Source organism: Sarcophilus harrisii, chromosome 1, assembly GCF_902635505.1.
Source record: "Sarcophilus harrisii chromosome 1, mSarHar1.11, whole genome shotgun sequence".
NCBI classification, from domain to species: Eukaryota; Metazoa; Chordata; class Mammalia; order Dasyuromorphia; family Dasyuridae; genus Sarcophilus; species Sarcophilus harrisii.
The window spans coordinates 87,891,796-87,914,983 of NC_045426.1; the positions used below are offsets into that span (position 1 = coordinate 87,891,796).

At 40.9% G+C, this 23,188-nt stretch overlaps 1 protein-coding gene across 12 annotated transcripts in view; it reads right to left on the minus strand.

Annotated features, from left to right (window-relative positions):
* The window catches only part of OBSCN (obscurin, cytoskeletal calmodulin and titin-interacting RhoGEF), a 324,327-nt gene that overhangs the window by 48,428 nt on the left and 252,711 nt on the right, over nucleotides 1-23,188 (minus strand). The window contains exons 94-95 of one of the 12 annotated variants that reach the window (XM_031960219.1): nucleotides 15,048-15,090; nucleotides 5,942-10,759 (exon numbers count right to left, since the gene is read on the minus strand). The exons of the other annotated variants lie outside the window; for them this stretch is intronic. Coding sequence (XP_031816079.1) covers nucleotides 9,193-10,759; nucleotides 15,048-15,090 — 1,610 coding nt within the window. The 3' untranslated portion in view covers nucleotides 5,942-9,192. Of the gene's footprint in view, nucleotides 1-5,941; nucleotides 10,760-15,047; nucleotides 15,091-23,188 lie in introns of those variants that run through there. 12 annotated transcript variants of the gene reach the window in all.

Here is a 23,188-nt window from a genome sequence, read left to right on the forward strand (position 1 = left end):
TGTGATCCAAAAAAAGGCACTGATGGTTAAAACTATAATTATCTGGAAATGTCACTTATGTGGATCAATCCATCCATTCCCTTAAAGATGCTGGTGAGATAAAGTGTGACTGGTTTCCTAAGTGACAGGAGACTAGCCTAAAAAGAGTCAATAGCAGCATGGGAGGGAAAGCGTTTGCACTTGGTCCATCCTAGATCAGTAGGGTAAGAATTATTCTAGCTGTGGTTTGAAGGAGCCTCCCTCTTACCCCATTAATTAGAAAGTCAGCCTTCCAGCAGCCTCACTCACCCAGAACACAAGCAGGCACTCTGGAGGAAGTGAAAAAGGCCTCCCAGCTGGGTGGAAAACGGCAGTCACAAAGCCCATGCAGCAAGGGGATAGGGGAGGCTGAGGGCTGCTTGCATAGGAAGGAGAAGCAGCCCAACCTGGTAAGCTAAGAAAGCAGGGCAGTTAGTGTTTAAAAAAAACAAAAACAACCTCTCCAGTACACGAGGGTTCCCCTTCTGTTTATCTGTCCTATATACTAAGACTGGGTCTCAGGGGATGGGAGAGCTGAATTCTCCTTTGGATGGGTGAGTTTGACAGTTATCTAGGGCAAGGATTTTGTTTTTTCCCCGTGGACAGTGGGATGAAATGAGCCCCTCACTCCCAGCCCCAAGTCCTGGGTGGACCTAGAGTGGGGTCTATCAGAATGACATTTTGGGCCTAGCCAAATCTTCAAACAGCAGGCAGATTTTCTTAGACACTTCAGAGGTATTTCAGGGAAGGGAAGGGCATCCTTGGAACACCCTGGAACCTTGATTCTGTGGTTGAGCCTGGATTTCTAAGTTCAGTATCTCAAGCTTCGATGTATCACTCCTTTACTCTTTTCCATGCTCTCTCTGTTCCAGCTAAGTTAGACTTCATGCTCTTTCCATGTCTCAAATTTCCCTCTTCTCCATTTGTGTATTTGTGAAGGTCATTTCCCATGTTTAGAACACCAAAAAACATGTTCATCTCTATCCACTGAAAAAAAAATTCCCTTACTTCAAGGACCAGCTCAGATGCCATCTCTTTCATGAAGCCTTCCCTCATCACCATTCACTGAATGTGGTCTCTCCTCACTCAGATTTTTCTGGAGCAGTAATTTCAAATTCAAATAAAAACATGGGCCACTTGATTGTACATAAAGATTCCTGCAGGCTGCATATTGACTTAGAAAAACTACATATTAATATTATCTGTTTTAGTGTACTTTTATTTATTTTGTTAAGTATTTCACATTATGTTTTAATCTGGTTGGGGTAGCATTTGGGAGTATTGTGGGCCACATGTTTGATACCTCTGTTGTAGAGTCAGTTCTTTCTTTTTTCCCTCCCTCCTTGCTTGCCTCCCTCTCTTCTTCCCTTTTACCCTTCCTTCCTTCCTTTCTCCCTCCCTTCCTTCCCTTCCTCCCTCCCTCCCTCCCTTCCTTCCTCCCTTCCCTCCCTCCCTTCTTTCCTTCCTCTCTTCCCTTCCTCTTTCCTTTCTTTTTTCTTTCATAGGGTGAACTTGTAGGTCTTAGGAGTGAAGTAGATTAATGAAATGACAGACCAGTGATTTAAGGGGGCATCATTATGCAATTTGAAGTCCCCAAGAGTGAGGACTATTAGGGAATTGTTTTTGAGTTGGAGAAAAAGCCTATGAATTTGGTACTAAACCCTTGAGAAAGGAAGAAGAGTGACCAGGGAGTTAGCAGATTATAGTATTATATCTGAACTAGATGCTTTTCAAACAGATGGAGTGAGTAAGATAGGTTGCTGAATAATGATGGCAAAAGGAAGGTCTGATAGGAGGGAATATACCAAATCTCTTTCTTGGTTCCGTGTGTTGGGGTATGTGAGAGAAAAAGCAATCAGCAAAGTAGAAGGTGTCAAAGAATTTTGTGTCTTCCAGAAGGAGCCAATTTTCTCCATCCTCAAGAAGATGGAAAGACTAGGAAAGGAAGAGGGATGAAGATGTTTGTTAATGATCAAATGTTTTCAGGGGGCACATTAGAAAGGAAGGGCAGTAGTAGAAAGGGACTAGGAAGTGACAAGACTGAGATGGATAGGAAGGAGAGTATGGGGAAAGGTAATAGAGGAAGCAAGAGAAATCATTGGGATTAGAGGAGCAGATGTCAAAATGTGTTAGCCATAGATACCAGGTGGTTTGGGCTTCTACCTGCTTAAGATCCTGGGGTGACAGGTGATGCCATTGGTGCAGTGTTCCCTTTATAAATGCTGGGAAGCTGGAGGCTGTGGTGATGGGGAGCTCAGAGGTGGGGATTTCATATGTGGCACCAGTTTAGTAATTGTTTTCCAAGATGGTGGCTCTAGTTCTTTTGGGATTCATTGTGAGCCCCTCATCAAGGGGGCACTCCGTGAAGTCCCCATATTACTGCCTTCTAGGCATGATGTCCTAATGGGTCCTAAAGTTTTTAATGAAATAGCCAAGCTAACGTCACTAATTTGACTTGAACTTCAATTACCCAACCTTTCTGCCCCTTGATGTTCCTTCCCCATTCTTGCCATCTCCATCCACTGAAGTTCTGCTCTTCTTTCAAGATTCTTGTCCCAGGAACCATCTATTCCCTAAATCCGTCACCAGGCCCATAGATGGACAATCTCTCCATTCTGAGCTTTTTTCAATAGCATTTTACACTAAATCTCTATTTCACTTTCCTCCCAGTCTCTGGGTTATTCTTCCTTATTCAATTCAATTTGACTAACATTTTATGAAGTGTCTATCATGTACAAGGCATTGCACTAGGTTTGTGAGATATAAAGACAAAGCAAAAAAATTCCCTTTCCCCAAGGAATTACTATTCTGATGGAGGAAATCCAGCACAGACACACATAATATAAGGTAAACTGGATAGGAAGAAAGTACTAATGAGTAGGGGAACAGGAAAAGCATGGCAGAAGAGGGAGCAGCTGTGGGAGTACATTTCTCTCAGGGAGGTGAGAGATGGAATTTCCAATTTGGGGAAATAGTCAATATAAATCAGTTTGGCCAGAATGGGAGAAAATGAAGGGATAAAATGTGACAGGCTAGGGCATTTTTATCTTATTCTAGAGGCAACAGGAATAGTAAAGATTTCAAATAGGAGGTTACCATGATTATTCTTATTCCTCTACATGAATTATTTAGTTTCTGAGAGCTGGGTCTGTGCTGTATCCATTTAAATCAATATAGTACAATTTATTTATCACTGATTATGTGTAAAATACTCTGTTAGTTCTTGGGCACCCAAAAGCAAAAAGGCAAAAAAGACCTTGCTGTCAATGAACTTAGTTCCAAAGTATTTACTTTTGGATTTCCTGAAAGGAGATGATACCTGGAATCACCTCACCTTCAAAATGTTTACAAGGATAATGATTCTACTAGCCACTGTGTTATCCAAATACATACAGCCACAAAGGAGCCTGTGCTCCCCAGAACAAACAGGATAAATGTCCTGCCAGGGCTCTAGACATTTACTTGTCTCTACATCTCTCACCAGGGCCTGGCAGACATACCCTGGTCTTTCTCCCTCCGGGTTTGTGTGGCTGTTTCCTGGATGATCACAGACTTGCCTTTATTGTCCAAAGGTAAAGAGACCCAAGGTAGAAGGACCTCAGAGCTTGGACCTAATGATAATGTCTCCACCAGCCTCCTCAAGGCACTCTGGATCTCCTGGTCAGCACATTCAAGGGAGGCCTGGACAGATTCCTCCACCTGGGCCTGTGATGGGACCTTTCTTATAAATGACAACAAGAACTTTGGTTTTCCCCACTTTCCAAGCAGATGGGTGTAACACTGGAGGGCCAAAGGACCTTACAGATAGCTGAGTCACCTCCTTTGTTTTAAGGCAGAAGGCACTGAGGCCCCAGCAACGGTTAAGGACTTGGTAGAGTTACAAAGGACAATTTCTTGAGACTGAGCTGAGATGGAAAAATGGTGCCCAGGTTTCAAAGACTGATAGGACTGATAGATTATTAGAGCTGGAGGAATATTAAAAAATGCCTTGCCCAAAACTCCATCATTTTACAGCAGAAAAGAAGCTCCTCATTAAGTCTCAGGACTGGGACTGCAGCTGGAGCCCTAGTTTCTTGACCTCCCTTTCAATTCTATTTTAGTCAGATTGTTGAAATTTGGCCTCTCACAGGGGATCACTGGCCCCAGGCCTCAAGCATGATTCAGGAGTCATGAGTAGGGAGTAGGTAGGTGATGCTCCTTCCTTCTCCCCAGTCCTTTCTAGTCCTAAGCTCACCCCCTCCACTTGACCTCAGGAAAGTTTGGGAATTTAGTCCACACAAAAGTCCCCAAGATAGCTATCGAGGAAGTCATGGCTTTCTAGCAAAGAATGAGACTTAATTCCCCTTTCCCAGGCTTTTCTCTCCCTTAAGTGATCGCCACACTTCATCTCCCACTTCCAAAACCATACAAAGTATAAGAAAAGTTTTCCTTTAATGGCTTGTTCAATTTAATTTCTACTATTCCCCAGGAGACATGAAAACCTCATCAAGGTAAGATGTGCCCTAATCCCCTCTCCTGGGGAGAACGTGCTGCTGTGCTGAGAAGGTATGATCTCCATCTCTCCACCCCACCTCCCTGCCCCCAACAGATAATTTCAGTGGCTCCCACTGTTTTAAGGATAAAATAGAAATTTTCCATTTGATTTTTCAAGTCCTTCACACCTGGGTCCAGCCTATCTTTCCAGGCTGATTTATTCTTTCCTTCTCATCATGTATTTAAAGTTCCAGCCAAGTCGACATACTTGACTCTCTCTCTACATAAATTCTCCTCTCCTTCTATCCTGTTGCACAGCCTGCTCCCCCAGCTGATGCTCCTTTGTCTTTTCCAGTCCTTTCCAATTCTAAGCCCACCCCTCTCCCCTTGACCTTAGGAAAGTTTGGGAGTTTACCCACACAGTATTTTAAAGAAGTCCTCCCTACCCTTGTTATCTATTCTGTTACTTTTTTTTTAAATAATTAATTTTATTTAGCTACAGATCCAAATAAACTAAAGAATCCTAAACTTGGCAAGACTTGCCTGGGAGTGTCCCCCCCTTCAAGATTCAACTGGGGTCACCTTCTTTATGATGCTTTCCTGATTACTGAAATTGTTATTGTCTCTTGCCATCATTGTATTAATTTTGTATGTAGCTCATATATATTTTTCTCTAAACATCTTGTATCTTCTATGTTGAGTGTAAATTGCTTGAGGCCAGGGACTGAGTCACTTTTGTATTTGGATCTCCAGTACTTAGCACACAATAGTTTAATAAATGTGATGGGTGGATTGATTCCCTTCTCTGATTCTTAGATTTTCTTAAATGAATATATCTTATTTTTTTATTGATACAATTAGGGTTAAAGTGACTTGCCCAGAATCACACAGCAAGTGTTTGAACTCAGTTCCTCCTGACTTCAGGGCCAGTACTTTATCCACTGAGCCACCTTAGTGTTCATTTTTTAAAATATAAAATACTCTTCTCCACTCCTGTTATCTATTCTGTCACTTTTAAAAAAAATAATTAATTGTATTTAGCTATAAACCCAAATAAACTGAAGAATTTAGCCAAAAGAATATACAATGTTAACACCTCATATCCCCATAGTGTTTCCAGAAACATTTCTCTTAAAACTATCTCAGGAAGGAGGGAATACAGGTATCATCATCTTTATTTCATGGATGATTCAGGTTGAAAAATTATTTTTTAAGGCCACACAGTGACAGATTTGGGCTCAAACCTAGGTCTTTTGACACTAAGCTCAGTACCCTTTTCACCAGACCGAGGAGAATTTCTCCTATTCCCCATCTCTGCTCTGACTGCGCCAATCCTGGATCTCTGTAATTGGACTGATGTAGTGAAACGAGGATAATGCTGGAAACCCAAGAGAGACACTCTGCTTGGACTGAGACTGAAACAACATTTTCTGTGGCTTGCAGAACAGCTGGGAGTAGCAGCTGCTCTGTGGAGGGATTGGAAAAAGAGCCAAAAACAGTGACAAAGGATGCAAGACATTTATTGAAATGAGATCAAGCATCAGATCACATCTTTGTATTTTTCTCTCTCCTCCCTCCCCCCTCTCTTCCAGAAGCTGAAATTTCTCCTCTCCCGTGCTGTGTGTACTGGCTCCTGATAATCAGAGCACTACAGCCCCTTCCCCCATAGTCTCCATTTTTATTAGTCCCATTGTAGAGTAGTAACCCCCTTAGATTTCTTCAGGTATCTGAAAGGTTGTCACATTCTTTCTGCTTGGCCTTGGAAGGCAAAACCACAAATGGGGGTGGGAAGTGACAGATTTCTACTCAATATGAGGAAAAACTTCCTAAAAATACAAGCTGTCCCCAAGTAGAATGGGCTGCCTCAGGAGGTAATAATACGATAATAATAATAATGATGATGATGATAACAACTTCCATTTCTATGGCACTTATGTTCACAAAGTAATTTCCTCACAACAACCCTGTGAGGTAGGTAGTGCAAGTATCATTATTCTCATTTTACAGATGAGGAAACTGAGGCTCAGAATGGGGAAGGGACTTTATCCGAGATTGTATAGGGAGTAATAGCAGAGATAAGACTCTGTACCTAAGAGAAGGGTTCTTTCTGCTAGACTAGACCATGTCATTGACAGTCTCTCAGCAGGGGCCAGATAACCACATGTCAGGAATTTTTATAATAGAGATTCAGCTTAGCTAAGGACTTTTCTTTTTACTTCTGTACTTCGATGAGGTGTTCATACAAGCCTGAAATCACTAAAAAGCCCCTTAAGCCACACAAGGAACTTTTTTGTTTTGTTTTGTTTTCCTACTTGGCCCAGGGCATATAGTTGTATCAACAACCCATCTCATGTGAATAAATAAATGCAATGAGTAAACAATGCTACATTTTGAAGCAAAACATTACTGTACCTGGCTGCTTAATGTTCCAAGGGCCATGGAGACTCTGATTTCAACATTCTCCCCCACTCATAAGGGGAGCAGAGGAGGGGAAGGACCATACAAGGTAAAGAGAATAAATAAAGAATGGTCTCTTCCTTTCTACCCAGACTCCTTTTTATTCTAGTCTAGCAGATGCAAGTCATCTTGGGCTAATGTTCAGCTGTAATCATAAAGCAAACTGGTGGGGTCAAAAAGGTTGGAGGGACAGTGATACTGGGCAGGATAGTGAGGCTGTCTACCTAGATATCTGCAGAAAGGTAGATTTTCCCTGGACAGATAAGGAATTGAGATGTATTCTTGGGACTCATGGCTTATGGCAGTATTCCGAATATATGAAATAATACTGATCTAAATGTGCCTGGAAACAAGTTATTTTTCTGTTGCTCAAAAGGCAGCCTCAGAAAGTTCAGAAGTTAGCCACTATGGGATGGATTCTTTTAGTCATGGTAATTCATGAATCCCATCTGTTGTTGTGTGGAGGGAATAGGAATCTGTGTGAATGGAAAGACTATCTGCAATGATGAAACTATTGATCCAGGAACTAGATGGATGGATCGATTTTAGAAGGTGCTGGAAATAGATACTTTTCCTAAGGGTCAGACCAATGTTCCAACCATGTTGAAGGTGTATCTTAGAAAGGGTGGCTAAGATGATATTTGATAGAACACAGGCAGACATCATGAGGGCAGTCACACTCATTAAAATGCACCAGGGGAATTCCTTCTACCTTCTAGCTAAAAGGCAGGAAGCACTTTATTTTGGCACCTTGGTTGGGGGACAAGGGAGAGAGAATGAGTCTTTTGCAGAGCAATACCCCTTCATGCCTTTGGGTAAAACAAGCTATGATGACCTCTAAAGGATTAACCAGAATCTGCCTTAGCCATCCTCTATTCCAGGGAAAGAGAAGAGCCTCTTAATCCTTGCCTAGATACCTTCAAGCAGCTCTATATAGTAATGCTGGGTCAGGTAGCAAATGTGTTTCTGATAAAAATTACTGATAAATATAGCTGTTTTTAAAAATTATCAAATGCATAACTTTAGTGAACAGAGGATGCAAAAAGAAATCACGCCCACTCATTTTGACTTCTCACACTTTCAAATTCTTTAAATATTCCTTGTTGGGGAGGGTTTTCTTAGCACTTCTTGGTGTTCTGATTTCATTCATAGCAAAGTTTCTGTTGTGAAAAAAGAAACCAGCAAAGGCAACTTGTTGGTTGAATTGCCCAAGTGACCGGGAACTGTCCGTGTTGGACTTCTGAAAGGGGCGCTCAGCTCAAGGATTGGTCAGAAGGAACTGAGGGGCTTTCAGGTCAGTGCCTGGGAAATTTGTCCTTCAATGTTGCTGGATGTGATTCCTCCAAAAGATGTTCAGTTCCTTACAGCCGCTGTTCTACTGAAGTAGGAATGGAGGTGGAGTGGGGAGAGAAGTCATGACTCTTCCCATTTTACAGAAAGAAAATTGAGGCTTATAAAGATTAAGTGACTCAGCAAAGTCACTTCACGAGCCTGAATAGAGTACCGGTTCTTCTACACTATCCACTAGACTATACTGGCTCCCATGTTTTGGTGCATTCATTCCTTGAAGTAATAGCTTTTTAAAAAGAGCAACCTTGTACGTTTCCACTCTGCAGAGGTATGGATTCAAGTTTGGAAGCCATTTAGCTACAGGACAAGCTTGAGAGGTTCATGAAAGGCTTTGACATGCTGGCTCAAGGTGATGAGGAGAGGTACCAGCCATTAGGAAAGTAAACAATGTGAAACTCTGCAACAGTCAGCAAGAGATAGGGCCAGGTATGGAGAAGGAGCAGTCAATACCTGTTGATTTGACTGGCACTTAAATGAGGACGCCCTAATCTCTATGGCACAGCGGGAAGGCGGAATTTGCCCTCGACTTCTTTCCAAGGGAGAATTTAAGAAGTCACCTTTGTCTCCTACAATACACATAGACTGTATATGTTTAGTGTATAAACATGGTGTCCTCCTTCAGCTGTGCAAAGACGCTCTTCTTCTTCATTTCACTATGGAATGATGTGCGCTGGCTGCTATTGAAGCTTTGTAGTTTATTGATTGCGTGAGTAGAGATGGAGTGTTCCCATTGATGCTTAGAAATGTCCTTGTCCTTCTAGGGTCTCATATGGACATTCTTTACTCTGTTTTCCCAATCCCATTCCTTGGTGCTTTCACAGATGGCTCTCCCCTACCACCCCTCTTTCATGTAGCTTTTTGCAAAGAAATTTGGGGGCCATGTTCCAGGGATATTCAGCTCTGGGAAGCATCATCACTATCTGGGTTGATGTGCAGCGTGACTGTCTCGCCAACAGTACCAAAGCTGACTGTCTGAGCAGACACTTCCGTCCGGAAACTGGGCTGGTTGTGGTCGACGGAGTGTTGGACTTTGGTACAGAAGGATGGCTTTGCTGGGAAAGGTGGCTGGTTTCCAGGAGAAGCTCCCACAGTTACTGAGCTGGGACCTGTGGGACGGGGCCTGGGTGTGGCTGCCACATGTGTCTCACTCACATGGAAGGAGATATTGGTGGGGCCCATGGTCTGCATCCCCATCACCCTGGATGCTGACAGAAATGCACTCTGGGGAATATGTTCTTTGAATTTGCTAAAGAAGCCTGGAGAGGGCTTTGGAGACACTGGTCGACCCACGTTGAGCAAGATGGGTTGACCAATAGTAGGCTCATTGATCTCAGTCTGCAGCACAGAGATTTCACAGGGTTTGTCGTCCGTGGTAGTGGAGGGATGATCCCCGCAGCCAAAGGTCTCCCCTTCCTGGGGAACGTAATCTTCAAGATCTGCCAGTGTCAGTACTTTGCCATTGTGAGTGAGGATTTTGGTGTCACGGCCTTGGATATCAATTACATCTTGCTCTCCTGGCTCATCAGTTATAATGGTGTCCCCGTCATCTTCCTCCTCCTGCCCTTCCTTCTTTTCTTCTTCTATCACTGGGCTCTCGTGGTCCTCCTCAGTAACCATCTCTTCCTCAGCAGACCAAGAGCTGGGTAGCTCACTGGGGTCAAGGACTTCGGCTTGAGGGCTTCCTGGGGAAAGAACTTCCTCATCCTTTCCAGTATTACTAGTCTCAAAACAAAACACAAAGGACTCTCCCACACAAGCCTCTTCTGGGGAAACAGTTGCTGAAGGGTCATTTCCAGTTCCCTCCCAGAGGCAGTCCTGGCCTTCTGCCAGGTCAACAATATGGGTACCATCACCTTGTCCCTCAGAGTTGCAGGGAAAGCTGAGGTCTTCAGTTGATTCCAGGGTCCCCCCCTCTTCTGTTCCAACCATCACAGAAGGTCTATCTGAGAGATCATCAGTAGATGAGGAAAACTTAGCTTGGGCCATCAGTGTATTGTTTGAGTTATTTGTGTTAGGGTCTTCTTCAGGGGAAGACCGAGACCTGGGGCTGGGAAGGGTGATGGTCAGTACTCCTGCGTGGTCCTTCTCTGGCCTAGATGGAGAAGCACTCCTCTGGTCAGATTTCTTCACTTTGACCTCAATGATCTCTTCCACTTCTACCCATTTAGGTCTCTGCTCTCCCATCCTGGTTTCCACAATGGTAGCTCTGGAAGCTGCTGCATGGTGCTCCCCAACCTCAGTGACATACAGTTCTGGGATGATGGCTGTCCTCACAGCCTCGGACTCTGGCCTCAGGACCTGCTGCCTGCTGGCTGAAGAGTAAAGTGGCTCTGGGGTCAGCATGCTGGACCTTGGGGTCTGGGGGGCTGAACGACGGGAAGGTGAGCGGGAGGGAGACTTGCTATGGGACGTCTGTTGTCTCCCCTTGGGACTCTTCACCACTGTAGTTATCGTCTCTTCTCTGATGATGAAAATGTTGGGAAATGGAGGAAGAAAAAGGCTTTCTTAAGTGCCTCAATCACCAACACACACACATGCTGTTGTTGACAAATGGAAGGTTAGTTTGGTGAGCAGAGAGAGTATCATGAGAAACTTCCCAGCCATACAGAACTCCCACTTCTACAAAAAGTCTTGGTTAAGTCTCTGGTTAGATGGACAATTATTCTGCGGTCCTTAGAGCTTACTGTCAGCACATTTCACAATCCAGCTCTTTCCAATTTGGTGGCTTCAGTGTCGGATTATTATACAGTTCCCAAAAGAACATGTCTTTGGATCTTTCTCTTTGTCACATCCTCACTCGTTGCTGGTTATTAATGATTAGACTCATAATATCAAAGAATCACACAAGGTCAGAACTGGATAGGACCTAATTATGCACAAACTCTTATTTTATAAATATGGAAACAAGTTTAGAGAGGAAAATAACTTGCCTAGAATCGCAAAACTAGTGAATGTCAAAGTTGAGATTTCAATCAGTCTTCTCTGAGGCTCCATCATGCACAGAACTGGAAGGTACTTTAGAAACCATCAAGTCTAATTCCCCTCATTTTCTAGATCAGAAAATCAAGGTAAAGTTCCTAACCCAAGATTACCCAGCTAGAGGACAACTAGGGGGTACAACAGATAGAGCTCTACACTAGAGTCAGGGAAAAATGAGTTCAAAGCCAGTCTCAGAGACTTTCTAGCTGTGTGACCCTGGGGCAAGTCACTTCATCCTGTTTGCCTTTCTGTAAAATGAGCTGGAGAAGGAAATGACAAATTCCTCCAGTATCTTTGCCAAGAAAACTCTAAATGGGGTCATAGAGTCAGAAATGACTGACCAACAACAAAATGTCTAAGGCAAGATACAAACTCCAGTTTTCTTGCCTGCGTCATCTCACTCCCATCACTGAAAAATGAGGACAGTAATCCTTGCTCTCCCTACTTCACAGGTTCTATATGGAAAATACTTTTAAGTCTTAGAGCACCACAGCAATGGAAATTAGAATTACCATTGAGAGAGGAATCAAGAACCAAGAAACTGGTCGCAAATCATTTATTCCACATGAGGAAGTGTCTTCATGGGGAAGAAAAGTATTGGACCTGGAATCAGGGGAACTGTGTTTAAAGTCTTGTTTTTCTTGCTACCCAGAGGTAGCAAGCTACCAGGTAATAAAAATGAATATTAGCATCAACAAATACTAATACTTAATAAATAATACTTATAAGCAATTCATGAATAAATGAATAGGATAAGTCAAGTAGTCGAACCTTAAATACTCTTGGATTCAATTTCTTCAGTGCTTCTACAGATTGCTATGAATTGCTTCAAATCAAATGTTCAAAATGATCTTAAAATAGGCAATGTATGTATTCAATTTGATTCCTCCTTTACATGCCTAAAGCTCTCTTCTGGTTAATAGTTTTCACTGTCAACATCATCAACTCATTAATAGAATGTAATCCCCTTGAGGGCAGGGATTGGTTCATTTGTGTTCTTGTGTCCCTAGCTCCTGGCACAGTGTTTTATACACAGTAAATTCTTAATAAATAGCTGTCAAACTGAATTGTTGAAAGGAGACTTCTCCTAGCCTCGGTATTTGAGATACTTCTGTCACAGGTGGAGTCGCGGACATCAGGGGGAAAGAAGGTTTCTCCTTGAAAGCCACTCCGTGACCTCTGCTCTTAGAATTTTGAGAGTCCTTCAGGAATTAGCTCAGGTTTCAGCTGTTATGCCAATCTTTCTTTATCTAAGAAAAGACAGTCTCCCATTCCTAATAATTAATGTTAACTAACTCCTCAATTATCTTTTATTTGGTTATCTATGTGTATCTTTTGCTTCTCCCTCTCCCAGTAAACTCTAAATTTTTTGAAGGCAAAAGTTGTTTAGGCATGTGTGTGTGTGTATGTATATATATATGCATATTCATGTATGTATGCATTATATTAGACATATATTCATATATGTTTACAAGTCTTTATATACCCAACACTGAGCAAAGGACCATATATATGGTAGATGTTTGATAACTGTTGAATTTAATTGAATTTTCTGTATCTCTACCCCAGGTTTGGAATTTCCTCTTGGTTTCTCCGTAGAATATGAATTTCCTGAGGATAAGAACTATTTTTCTTTTTATGTCTTTGTATTCCCAGTACCTAGCATGGCCTTGTATGTTGAATTGAATTAAACTGGCCGGATCTGACTGTTGTACCCAAAGAAATAACTGAGACTCTCTTTTAGGCACAGGTATTCCCACTGGATTAGGAGGGATTTGGTCGCAGGCACTTGTAGAGAGAGAGAATAACTGACTCAGTATAAACTGTTCCTTTTTCTTAGATATTGATGATTAGATATTCTTAGATATTAGCTATCTTGGGACAGCTAGTGGTACAGTGGATAGAACACTTGGCCTAGAGTCAGGAAGACTCGTTTTCATGAATTCAGATAGCTTCAGATACTTCCTAGCTATGAGACCAATGGCAAGTCACTTCATCCTGTTTGCCCCAGTTTCCTCATGTGTAAAATGAGCTGGAAAGGGAAATGGCAAATTATTCCAGTATCTTGGAAAAGAACACTATATGGTGCTTAAGTTTCTTAGGTCTCAAGTTTTCTCTGAAAAATCAAGGACTTGGTCTGAATGAATTGTGAGATCATTCTGGACCCAATCAATGCTCTGTGTTCTTAATGCCTCCAACTCTGGGGGTATAAGATTCTAATCTAAGTCATTTCGCTATGCTGAATCTGCATTTTCTCTATAAAATATAGCATTGAACAAATAATTTCTAAGGACCCTTTTATTCTCAAGAATATGACCACACAACTGTCAGCTCCAGAGGAGCCAGGCTTGTTATTAAGAAGAACTGGAGAGTATCAAAAAGGGGTGGGATACTCCAACTGGGACAATTGGAGCTAAAGACCAAGGAGTTTTGGAAACAATAGTCCAATCCATGGGATGCTAAACCCATGATGATCATGGCAACAAGGGCAAAGACCTTTTCATTCTCCAAAGAATGCTGTGGCCAGGGCGAGGGTCTTTCATGACCTGAAGAGTCATCTCTCAATCTGGTTGAAGCTGGCAAACCTCAATGAACTGGTTCTCTTTCCTCCTCAAGGAAGAAAGGGAAAAAAATCGTTCTATGACCATGGTTCATTTCACAAACATATGTTTTTGGTCACAAAGGAGTTGGAGTGAGAGTGTGAATGAGTTTAATACTAACTCACATCACTTCTGGACAAATATTCTCCTTTCTAGGCCTCAGTTTAATTATGTGTAAAATGGACTTGAATCAGATGCTTTTTTAGGGCCCTTTCTAGTGTTAGCATTTTATATTCTTCCTTCTAAACAGCCATGACTCTATTTTCTCTTGGAGTCTAAAGCAGAAAAGTGATATAGTAGACATGTTCAATTGTGAATAACTGAAGCTGCAAAGAGACAGAGTTCATCTCTATATATGGAAAAAAAACACCACCTTTCTAACAAATGGAACTGTCCCAAAGTAGAAAGTGCTTATGTCAAGAGGTTGTGATCTTTCCATCACAGGAGGTTCTGAATGGAGGCTGGATGAGCACTTGTTGGCGTGTATTTAGAGGGAACTTCTAGACATAAACATATATAGCCATATCTATGTCTATAGATATATGTATAAATGTCTAGATCAGTGAAGCCCAACTCAAATAGAAATGGAAGCTACATATAAGGTTCCTACTAGCTACATACTGACTTAGCTTTCATGTTATTTATATTATATTTTTATTTATTTTGTTAAATATTTTAAAATTACATTTTAATCTGGTTCTTGCCTCACTGGGGAGTTAGCCTGTAGGCCACATTTCTGTCACTTCTGCTCTGGATGGCTTCTGAGGTTTCCTTCTAGCTCTGAGAGTCTGTGATTCTATACTGAAATGCTATAATTTCAAAAATCTTAGATTCCATGATTCTGAGTGCTTCTAAGTGTGATTTGAAGGATTCTGGGATTTTAAGCTTTTAAGAGAGCCTGATTGTGAGAGTTCAGACCATAATGTGTGATTCTGAGATTCTATGATAAGAAGACCAACACTGATGTCCTCTCCCTAGGATGGATCACTAGTGAGCTCCTAGCACAGAATTCCACCCTGAAGATGGGTGGCTCCAATGCTTTGCCTCAGAACATCACTGCATCATAGTAGCATGAGCTTTGCAAGGCTGGCGGGGGAGAATGCAGGCAGGTTAGTGAGCATGCAGAGACAGCACAGCAAAATCCGAGGTGAAGAAAACGTCAGCACTTACATGATGATGGTTTTCTTGGGCACTTTAGTCTCTTGCTCGGTGACTACAAAGAAAACAGTAGGAACAGCAAGGGGTTAAAGAAAGGCCAAAGCTAAGAGGACTGAGCTAACTGTTAAGTTGACCCAAGGACACTGGAGGGAAAGCATGGGTCATCCCCATCATGCTTTCTTCATTCTAACGAGCTCTGTGGTGATTCTGACACGTGCCGCCTGTGGGACGTGGGCGAGTCATGTAACTCCTTTATCATTTGCAAAGTGAGAACAATAGTCTTCATACTCCCTACCTCACGGGGCAGTTCTTTGGAAAGCACTTGTAAACCATTAAGTGCCAGAGATGTGTGACTATTAGGAATGTGGTACAGGGAAAATAGCATTAGGCTGGGACTAGGAAACCAAGGTTCTCATCCCAGCTCTCTTACTACCAGTGTGATCTCAATAAAATCATTTGATCTTGCTGGCCATCCATTTCCTTCTCTATATAATTGGTGTGTGTGTGTGTGCATATTCATGTGGACTAGATGACTCCTTGCTCTAATATTATATGCTTTATGTTCTAAGGTATCTCTAAACTCTAGAACATTTTATGGTCTAAATCTCCTTCCATCACATACATTCTATATTCCAAGTCCTCCCCTGGTTCTGACATTCTTTGTTCTGTGATCCCTTCCAACTCTAAAATTCTTGATATGCTAATAATCTATGTTCTAAGGCCCTTTTTATCTCTTACTTTCTATGTTCTACATTCTAAGCTCTCTTTAGGTCTTCATTTTCTATTGCCCTAAGGTAATATTCCAATTCTAACATTTTGTATTCCATGATCTAAGGTCCCATTTTGTATTCTAAAGCCCCTTCCAAGTCTAAGTTATCGCTAAGCTCTGCATTCTAGAATCTCTTCTCACTTGAACATTTTTTGAGTCTCTAGGACCCTTGGGGAACATGGTATCACAGTCATAGAGTCTTTTTTCTTAGTTTCATAGCCCATGGTTTCCAAATTGGAAAAGCACAGGACAAAAAAAGGAGCTATCCACAAGAGACTTTTTTTCTTTATAGAAGGTCATCTAGCTTTTGAATATGGCACCATACTAAAATGGTGTCATTGCAAAAAATATTGGGTTTGGAAGTTGAGTAATTTGGTTTTGAGTCCCAGTGTGGACACATAGTTGGGTAAATAACTTATTTCTTTGGGCCTCAGTTTCCTCCTTTATAAAATAGGGATAAATGAATCTGTTGTGAGGATATAGCCAGGAAATGTGCTTCAGAGTACATCATAAGTTGTAAAATGCTATTCAAATAGACGAAATTACTATTAATAGAACAGAATTATGGGTTTCTTTAAGGAAAGATTTTCTTTACAGAAAATAAGTACCAAGCTCAGAGAAACCCCCCCAAATTCAATTGAACAACTAGAAAAGTAGAAAAATTTTAACTGTATAAAAAGTAGAGTAAATTTGCTGGTTGTATAACCTTGAACAAAACTTAAATCCTCTCTGGACTTGTAAAATGTAAAAGTTGCCCTGGATGACCTCTGAGGTCCCTTCCAGCTCTACATCTCTGATACTGTGATCAATCTTAGGTGACCTATAAGGGCACTTTCATTTCTGACTGCCTAGGGTTCTGTAGATATGATAGAATCAACTCTCCATCTTACTTGGTTTCTATTCTTAGGGTTTGTCAGGAGCTGGGAAATGTGGAGGGAGAGAAAGAGGAGAAAGCTGAAGAGGAAAGACTTCTTCCTGGAAAAATTATGGAAGGGTATATGTTCTTTTTTCTCCCCATTCTTACTGTTCCTTATGATTTGTCCCAGAATAAAGAGAGGAAGGAAGGAAAGAAGGAAGTGAAAATCTCTCTCCTTCTTTTAGTAGTAAAGGTGACTTAAGAACAATGAACACTTTATGGATATTTCAGGTCAGTAGCAGAAAAGATCTCTATTGATCTCTGAGAAAAGAAGAGATGCTTCCCTCCCTGTAGGGGTTAGACTTGCTCCCTTTTCAAGGGAAGGCACTTTATTGATCTGGGATTTAGTGGGCATAGGGTACATCCTTCACTGAAACAGAATGTAGACATTTCAAGCCTTAGAAGATGGCTTTATGAATTTCTATGGCCAAAAAATGTTAGTCCTCTGGTGGCCTGATGGAGAGCCTCTCTGAACTTACCTATGATAGTACTCTAGTGTAGTCTGAGTCTTTCCAGCTTGGTAGTTTCTATCAGAGTTTGCAGGTGAAAATATTAATGCAAGCCTCAAAGGAAATCTAGATTAAAAACTTTCAAATGACTATGAGTAAGATCTGCTCTAAAGAAGACCTGTAAGTGTTTCCTGACATAAGCACTTCAGCTTCAAATCCAGAGGGAGAGAGGGAAAAGTAGCAGGAGGTCAAATTGCCAGGTATAATTTCTTCCCCTTTTAAAGCCTGCAGCCTGATAAAACCTTAACCACATCAGTGGGAAGAAGCTATCATTATCATAGAGGTAGGGCAATTTAGCTAGGAGTGCAGGAAAGGAGATTTGTTGCCTATTGCCTTAAGGAGGACTGTATTCTAAAACTGTCTCTAAATCATGGATAAAAAGGAGAGTTTGACCTTATGACGTCTGTTTGTTACAGACTGCAATTGCAGAGCTTTTTTTTTTTTATCTTGGAGTGGGAGAAAGGGAGAGTACAAGTGAGTTCTGTTCATGGAAAAGCAATATTTCTTTGGGCAAGGGATGCTTTTCCTTGTAAATTTCTAAGTTATCCTGTGTTATATAAGTCCCTGGGATGTTCTTGTGTGTTGGGTCAAACTGTGAGGTGTCTGAGATCTTGAGCACATTGAACAGCAAATAATTGAATGATGATGGCTCGGTGCCACGAAATCAGAAACACCTGCTTCCTTGGCAACACCTTCTGAGCCTATTCTCTAAGGCAGGCCTATATCGGAGGGCATGGTGCCCTTTCAGCCAGAAGTTGTGGGATTCTGATATGAGCTCATCAGAGGGCTTTATTTCTCCCATTGATAGGACTGTTTTTTTTTTTAAGAAAGGAAAAAAGTACAAATGATACTTCGGATTTTCTATCTTTGATTGAGAATAGGAGAGAGACAGATGTCCTTTTAAAGACAGCAGCTACTAACAATTTAAATCTATAGTCAACTATCCTACCTCTCTGATGGTGGTAAATTATTTCTATTGATATAGGTGATAGAAAAACATATTTCCCAGGATCCTACTCATCCTTATTTTATTCCTTTACTGATCTCTGTTAAAATAAGCTAATTGGAAACAATATCTCCCTTCCTTTGCCATGCATACTTTCTAATATGAATACCCTTTAAAAAACTAATTATAGATCATGAAATTCTTCTCATTGACTGTTGTTATGTTCTGGCTAACAAGATATGACCTATGCAATTATTTCTATGTTCCAATGGAATCCAATGATCTTTGGGTGATTATGATTGCTTTTTGGTACCTTTCCTTAAATCAGGGTAGGGAATGTTCAGCCTGCTAGCCATATAAGGTCCACAAAATTATTTGCATAATGGATTGCAGGTGATGATGAACTGAAAGCTAAGTACAACAACCTCCCACTGCTTGAGTTCTATAAGTTGATAATTTTGGGTAGCCTGCAAATGATGTTGTAAATAGCCAAATGGCCCTTGGTAGGAAAAAAGTTCCCACCCCTGCAATGATAATATGTAATTTGAACACTTCCAATCATTAGAGCCCATGAATAGGGCCCATGAATAGGGACATGTAATGTGGGCTAAATAGATGCTGGGTTGTTATCAGGAGATCTGTCCTTATTTCTTAGTCATCAAGACTAAGTCTTGCTTCTTAGTATGGACAATCCCCTGGTTTTTTTTTAAGGTCATTATTGATGGACTATATCCAAATTAAATACCATCCTTGGGTCATACATTATTGAAAAATATTCACCATCCTGGGAGCTTCTAAAGGATGTGGTTGATTTGAGTAGAATGCTCATAAAACAATAGGATTTGGGTGAAAATTATAATTCGAAGTTGAATTCATGTGAAAAGTAGAATCAGGGTAATAGGTCTCTGATTTGTAAATGAATTGATCAAACTCTTTCAAAGTGATTCTTTTCGATCACATGGACTGTTTTGATCTTGGAAGAGGGCAAATCTCTAATGTACTTCTCATATGAGAAGTATTTTTAGTATAATTATATGTGGCTTAATCTTTTTGTCTAGATTCTGAGCTTCCCAAGTATGGAAGCTGTCTTACCTATATTTTGTAATTTCCTTGAGATCTAATATTATTCCTTATATATACAAGAAATAATTAATGATTGTTTATTGAATGAATGAATGAATGAATAAATCTTGCCCCTAGTTTATCACTTCAATGTTCTTGGCAGTTGAGGAAACTGGCAGCTGTGCAAAGCAGGATTTCTTGATATGCAGGTTAATATGCTTGAAGCATTAAGATCAGGCAGGAGTTTATTCCATACTTGGACACAGATCCCTTTGGGTTAATGGGTTAAACCAGCTATTCACACAGAATTATGAAACACAGAGATGAGTGATGCATTGAAAACAGGAGACAACAACAAATGGTGATCTGCACAGGACGTCGTCCCCAGTTAGACCTTGCCCGTGATGTTGGTGGGGTGTGCTGTGTTCTTGCCACTCCCAAAGGTTAAACAACATTATTCCCATCACACACCCTTCCCTAGATGGATTTTGTAGGGATGTCAGCTGCTGTGTCTCTAACTTTTTGGTTTGGGAAAGTCACTCTCAAAGTGACTCCTGCTGCCCTTCCAATGGCATAAGTTTTTTTTTTTTTAATTCTGATCATAAATCTACTATCACAGTATGGAATTATATTGAATCACCAGCAGAGACTGCTTCTGATCACGTGGTCTAAAAGCACTCAGCTTGAGCTCAGAGATGCTCAGGGGGATCTGAAATTAGAAGTGACAGTAAATGGGAGATGGGTGTGAAGTGCATGTGTGTCCCCCATGCTGGGAGCAGGGCCACAGAGATAGGTGGGCGGTAGGATTCATCCAAGCCATGAAGAGGGGTTGTCATGGAAACGTTTCACAAAGGATGCTCTCTCTAAGTCATGTATTAGCAAATCTCTGTCCAAATTTGCGGGCACTCTGTGTGTTAACCAAGCAGATATCATTTACTCCCCTTTGGAAGGAGCTTGAGGAAGTGTTCAATTACAGGCTAAAGGAGGTCAGAAGGCTAGTGTCCGGCTTCCATACTGGAGGCACTAACCCAGTGTAAAGTCTGGTAAAAGGATTTCTGGCCAGTGGAGAATGACTGAACGGTAATGCTCAAGGGCACTATTGAATGAATATCCAGTTCAATAATGTACCCGCAAAGAAAGGCTAAAGGTTATAGGACCGTGAGAGCTAGAAGGGACCTTAGGCGACTTGATCTCATGTAGTCTAACACTCTCATTTTACAGAATAGAAAACGGGTCTGGAGAGGGCAATGTACTTGCTCAGGGTAATTCTTTAAAACTGCCCATCAACCAAATCTAAATCTACTTAACTGTAGTAAGGCAGTTGTGGATGGTGGGAAGTTCTGACTTGGAGTCACTTTGGATCTTATTCCCTCTTTGACAATCACTTAAACTATCTGAGTCTCAGTTTCTTGTCCTTGGGAGCCTAGGGATGTTATTTTCAGTACCTACTTCATAGGATTGTTTTGAGGATTATATGAGATCATCTACATAAAATGCCTTGCAAATTTTAAATGTGGTATATCAATTTCAGCTATTATTATTCTCTTCTGTCTGACATGCTTCCATTTTGTCTGTGAAGACAACTCCTTCTGTCCAAATCATTCCCGTACTTCAGAAAACCCGCATAAACCCTGTGTCCTTACAGAACCAAAGAATTTTAGAAAATCACAGCCAGAAGCGACATCAGAGATCCAACTTCTCTGATTGAGCAAAAACATCCAGCCTTCACTTAGAAATCTCCAGTGATGAAGAAAACTCATTAGCCCAAGAGGCAACCCTTTTGGCTACTTTTATGATAATAAGGTTCAAACTTCTTTAGAGATCATTTTGGACAGAGAAATTTCAGATAAAAAGCAAAGAGAGAGATTCTAGAAAATGTGGAATCAGGTCATGATCCCCAGTCCTAATTGTAAAGAGGGTAAATTTTTGGCAACTCATGTTTAGGGATCATGTAGATCATGTAGAAAGATCCTTGATAAATCCCTATTAGGTGGTTTAGCCTATGCTAAAACACTTGGGTGATAGGAAGCTCACTCCCTCCAAAGGCACAGAATTTTCATAGAATCATAAAATTGAAAGGGAACTACCCATTTGACTTGTGCGTCCCCATCTATGATATTCTTTATAAGTAGTCATCTAACCTTTGTTTGAAGACTTCCCTATACAGTCTCTTTAGTACTTATTGTTCTCATGTTTCCCAAGACCTTGCATTGGAGTTTCTACATGGGCTTCTTCTCCTGAGCAGTGCTCTGGGTTCTAGCAATAGGCTTTTCTTTTATACATATATTGAATATCCTTACTCTATTATTCTGGGATCCTAAATCTGCTTTCCAATATGGCAGCTGTCTAAGGTGACATAGTAATTCCTGGCCTTGTGTCAGGGGGTTCCCCTGTAAAGTAATTACCATAAATATCTTTTTTTTTCCTCTGAGGCAACTGGGATTAAGTAATTTGCCCAGGATCACACAGATGAAATGTATTAAGTATCTGAGGCTGGATTTGAACTCAAGACCTCATGACTTCAGGGTTGCTGCTCTATCCATTGTACCATTTAGCTGTCCCTGAAACTACCATAAACATCAATGGGGTTGATATGTGTCTGTCTTGTTGTCTTTCCTTGATTACTTGCCCCACACTTATTATTTTTTGCTCTATTTTGAACTCTAGGTATCTTTCAACTCATCTTGCTACAAATGTAGTTATTTTATTCTCCCTATTATTCCCCTCTTCAAACCTCCCTTTGGCTTCTGTGATATTGCTTCAATTGATTCCTGGACCTTTTACTTCCTGTCTGACACTTCCTCAGTCTCTTTTGCTCTGTGTCATCTTTCTCTTCCCTCCCACTAAGTGGGAAGATCACCCCAGGTTCTGTCCAGGGATCTCTTCTATAATCTTGCTACAACTTTCTTTTTAGGTAATCTTAGCAGTTCCCATCAGTTTAAGTTAAAATTTTTGTGCAAATGACTCCCAAAGCTATACATTCTATAACTGTAGGTCCATATTAATTTATCAATCAATTAATAAACATTTATTATCTGCTATATGCCAAACACTATGCTAAGTGCTGGGTAATAAAAACTAATATTTATATAATGTTTACTGTGTACTAAGTGCTTTATAAGTATTATCTTATTCAATCCTCACAACAATCCTGTGAGGTAGGTACTGTTTATTTTACAGATGGGGAAACTGAGGCAAAGAGATCAAATGACTAGCCCAGGGTCACACAGCTAGTGTTTGGGGTCAGATTTTAACTCAGATTTTCCTATCTGTAGTCCTGGTACTGTATCCACTATACCATCTAGATAACTGTATTACTGATGGTCTACTGGATATCTCCTTTTAGATATTCTTTTTTTTTTATAATAACTTTTTATTGACAGAACCCATGCCAGGGTAATTTTTTTACAACATTATCCCTTGCACTCACTTCTGTTCCGATTTCCCCCCTCTCCCTCCACCCCCTCCCCTAGATGGCAAGCAGTCCTATACATGTTGAATATGTCACAGTACCTTTTAGATATTCTACCAACATCTCAAACTCTATGTTTGTCCAAAGCAGAACTTATTCTCCCCTCAAAACCAGTTCTTCTTTGAACTTCTTTATTCCTACTGATGACCCTGCCATCTTTCTAGTTACCCAGGCCCACAACCTTGGAGTCATCAGTGATTGCTCCTTCTCCCTCAACTCCCAGTCAGTTTTCAGGTCTTGTCAATGCTACTCCCAGAAATCTCCTTTATTAGTTTTCACTGAGACTTTCCCAATAATTTCTTAATCAAGCTCCTTGCCTCCAGTCCTAGCCTTCTCCAATCCATTTATACAACAGCCAAAGTGACATTGCTAAAACACCACAGATCTGATCATGTCACCCTAAAACACGAAAATTTTCAACAGCTTCCTTTGCCTCCAGAATAAAATACAAAATCCTTAGCTTGGCATTTGAAACCATT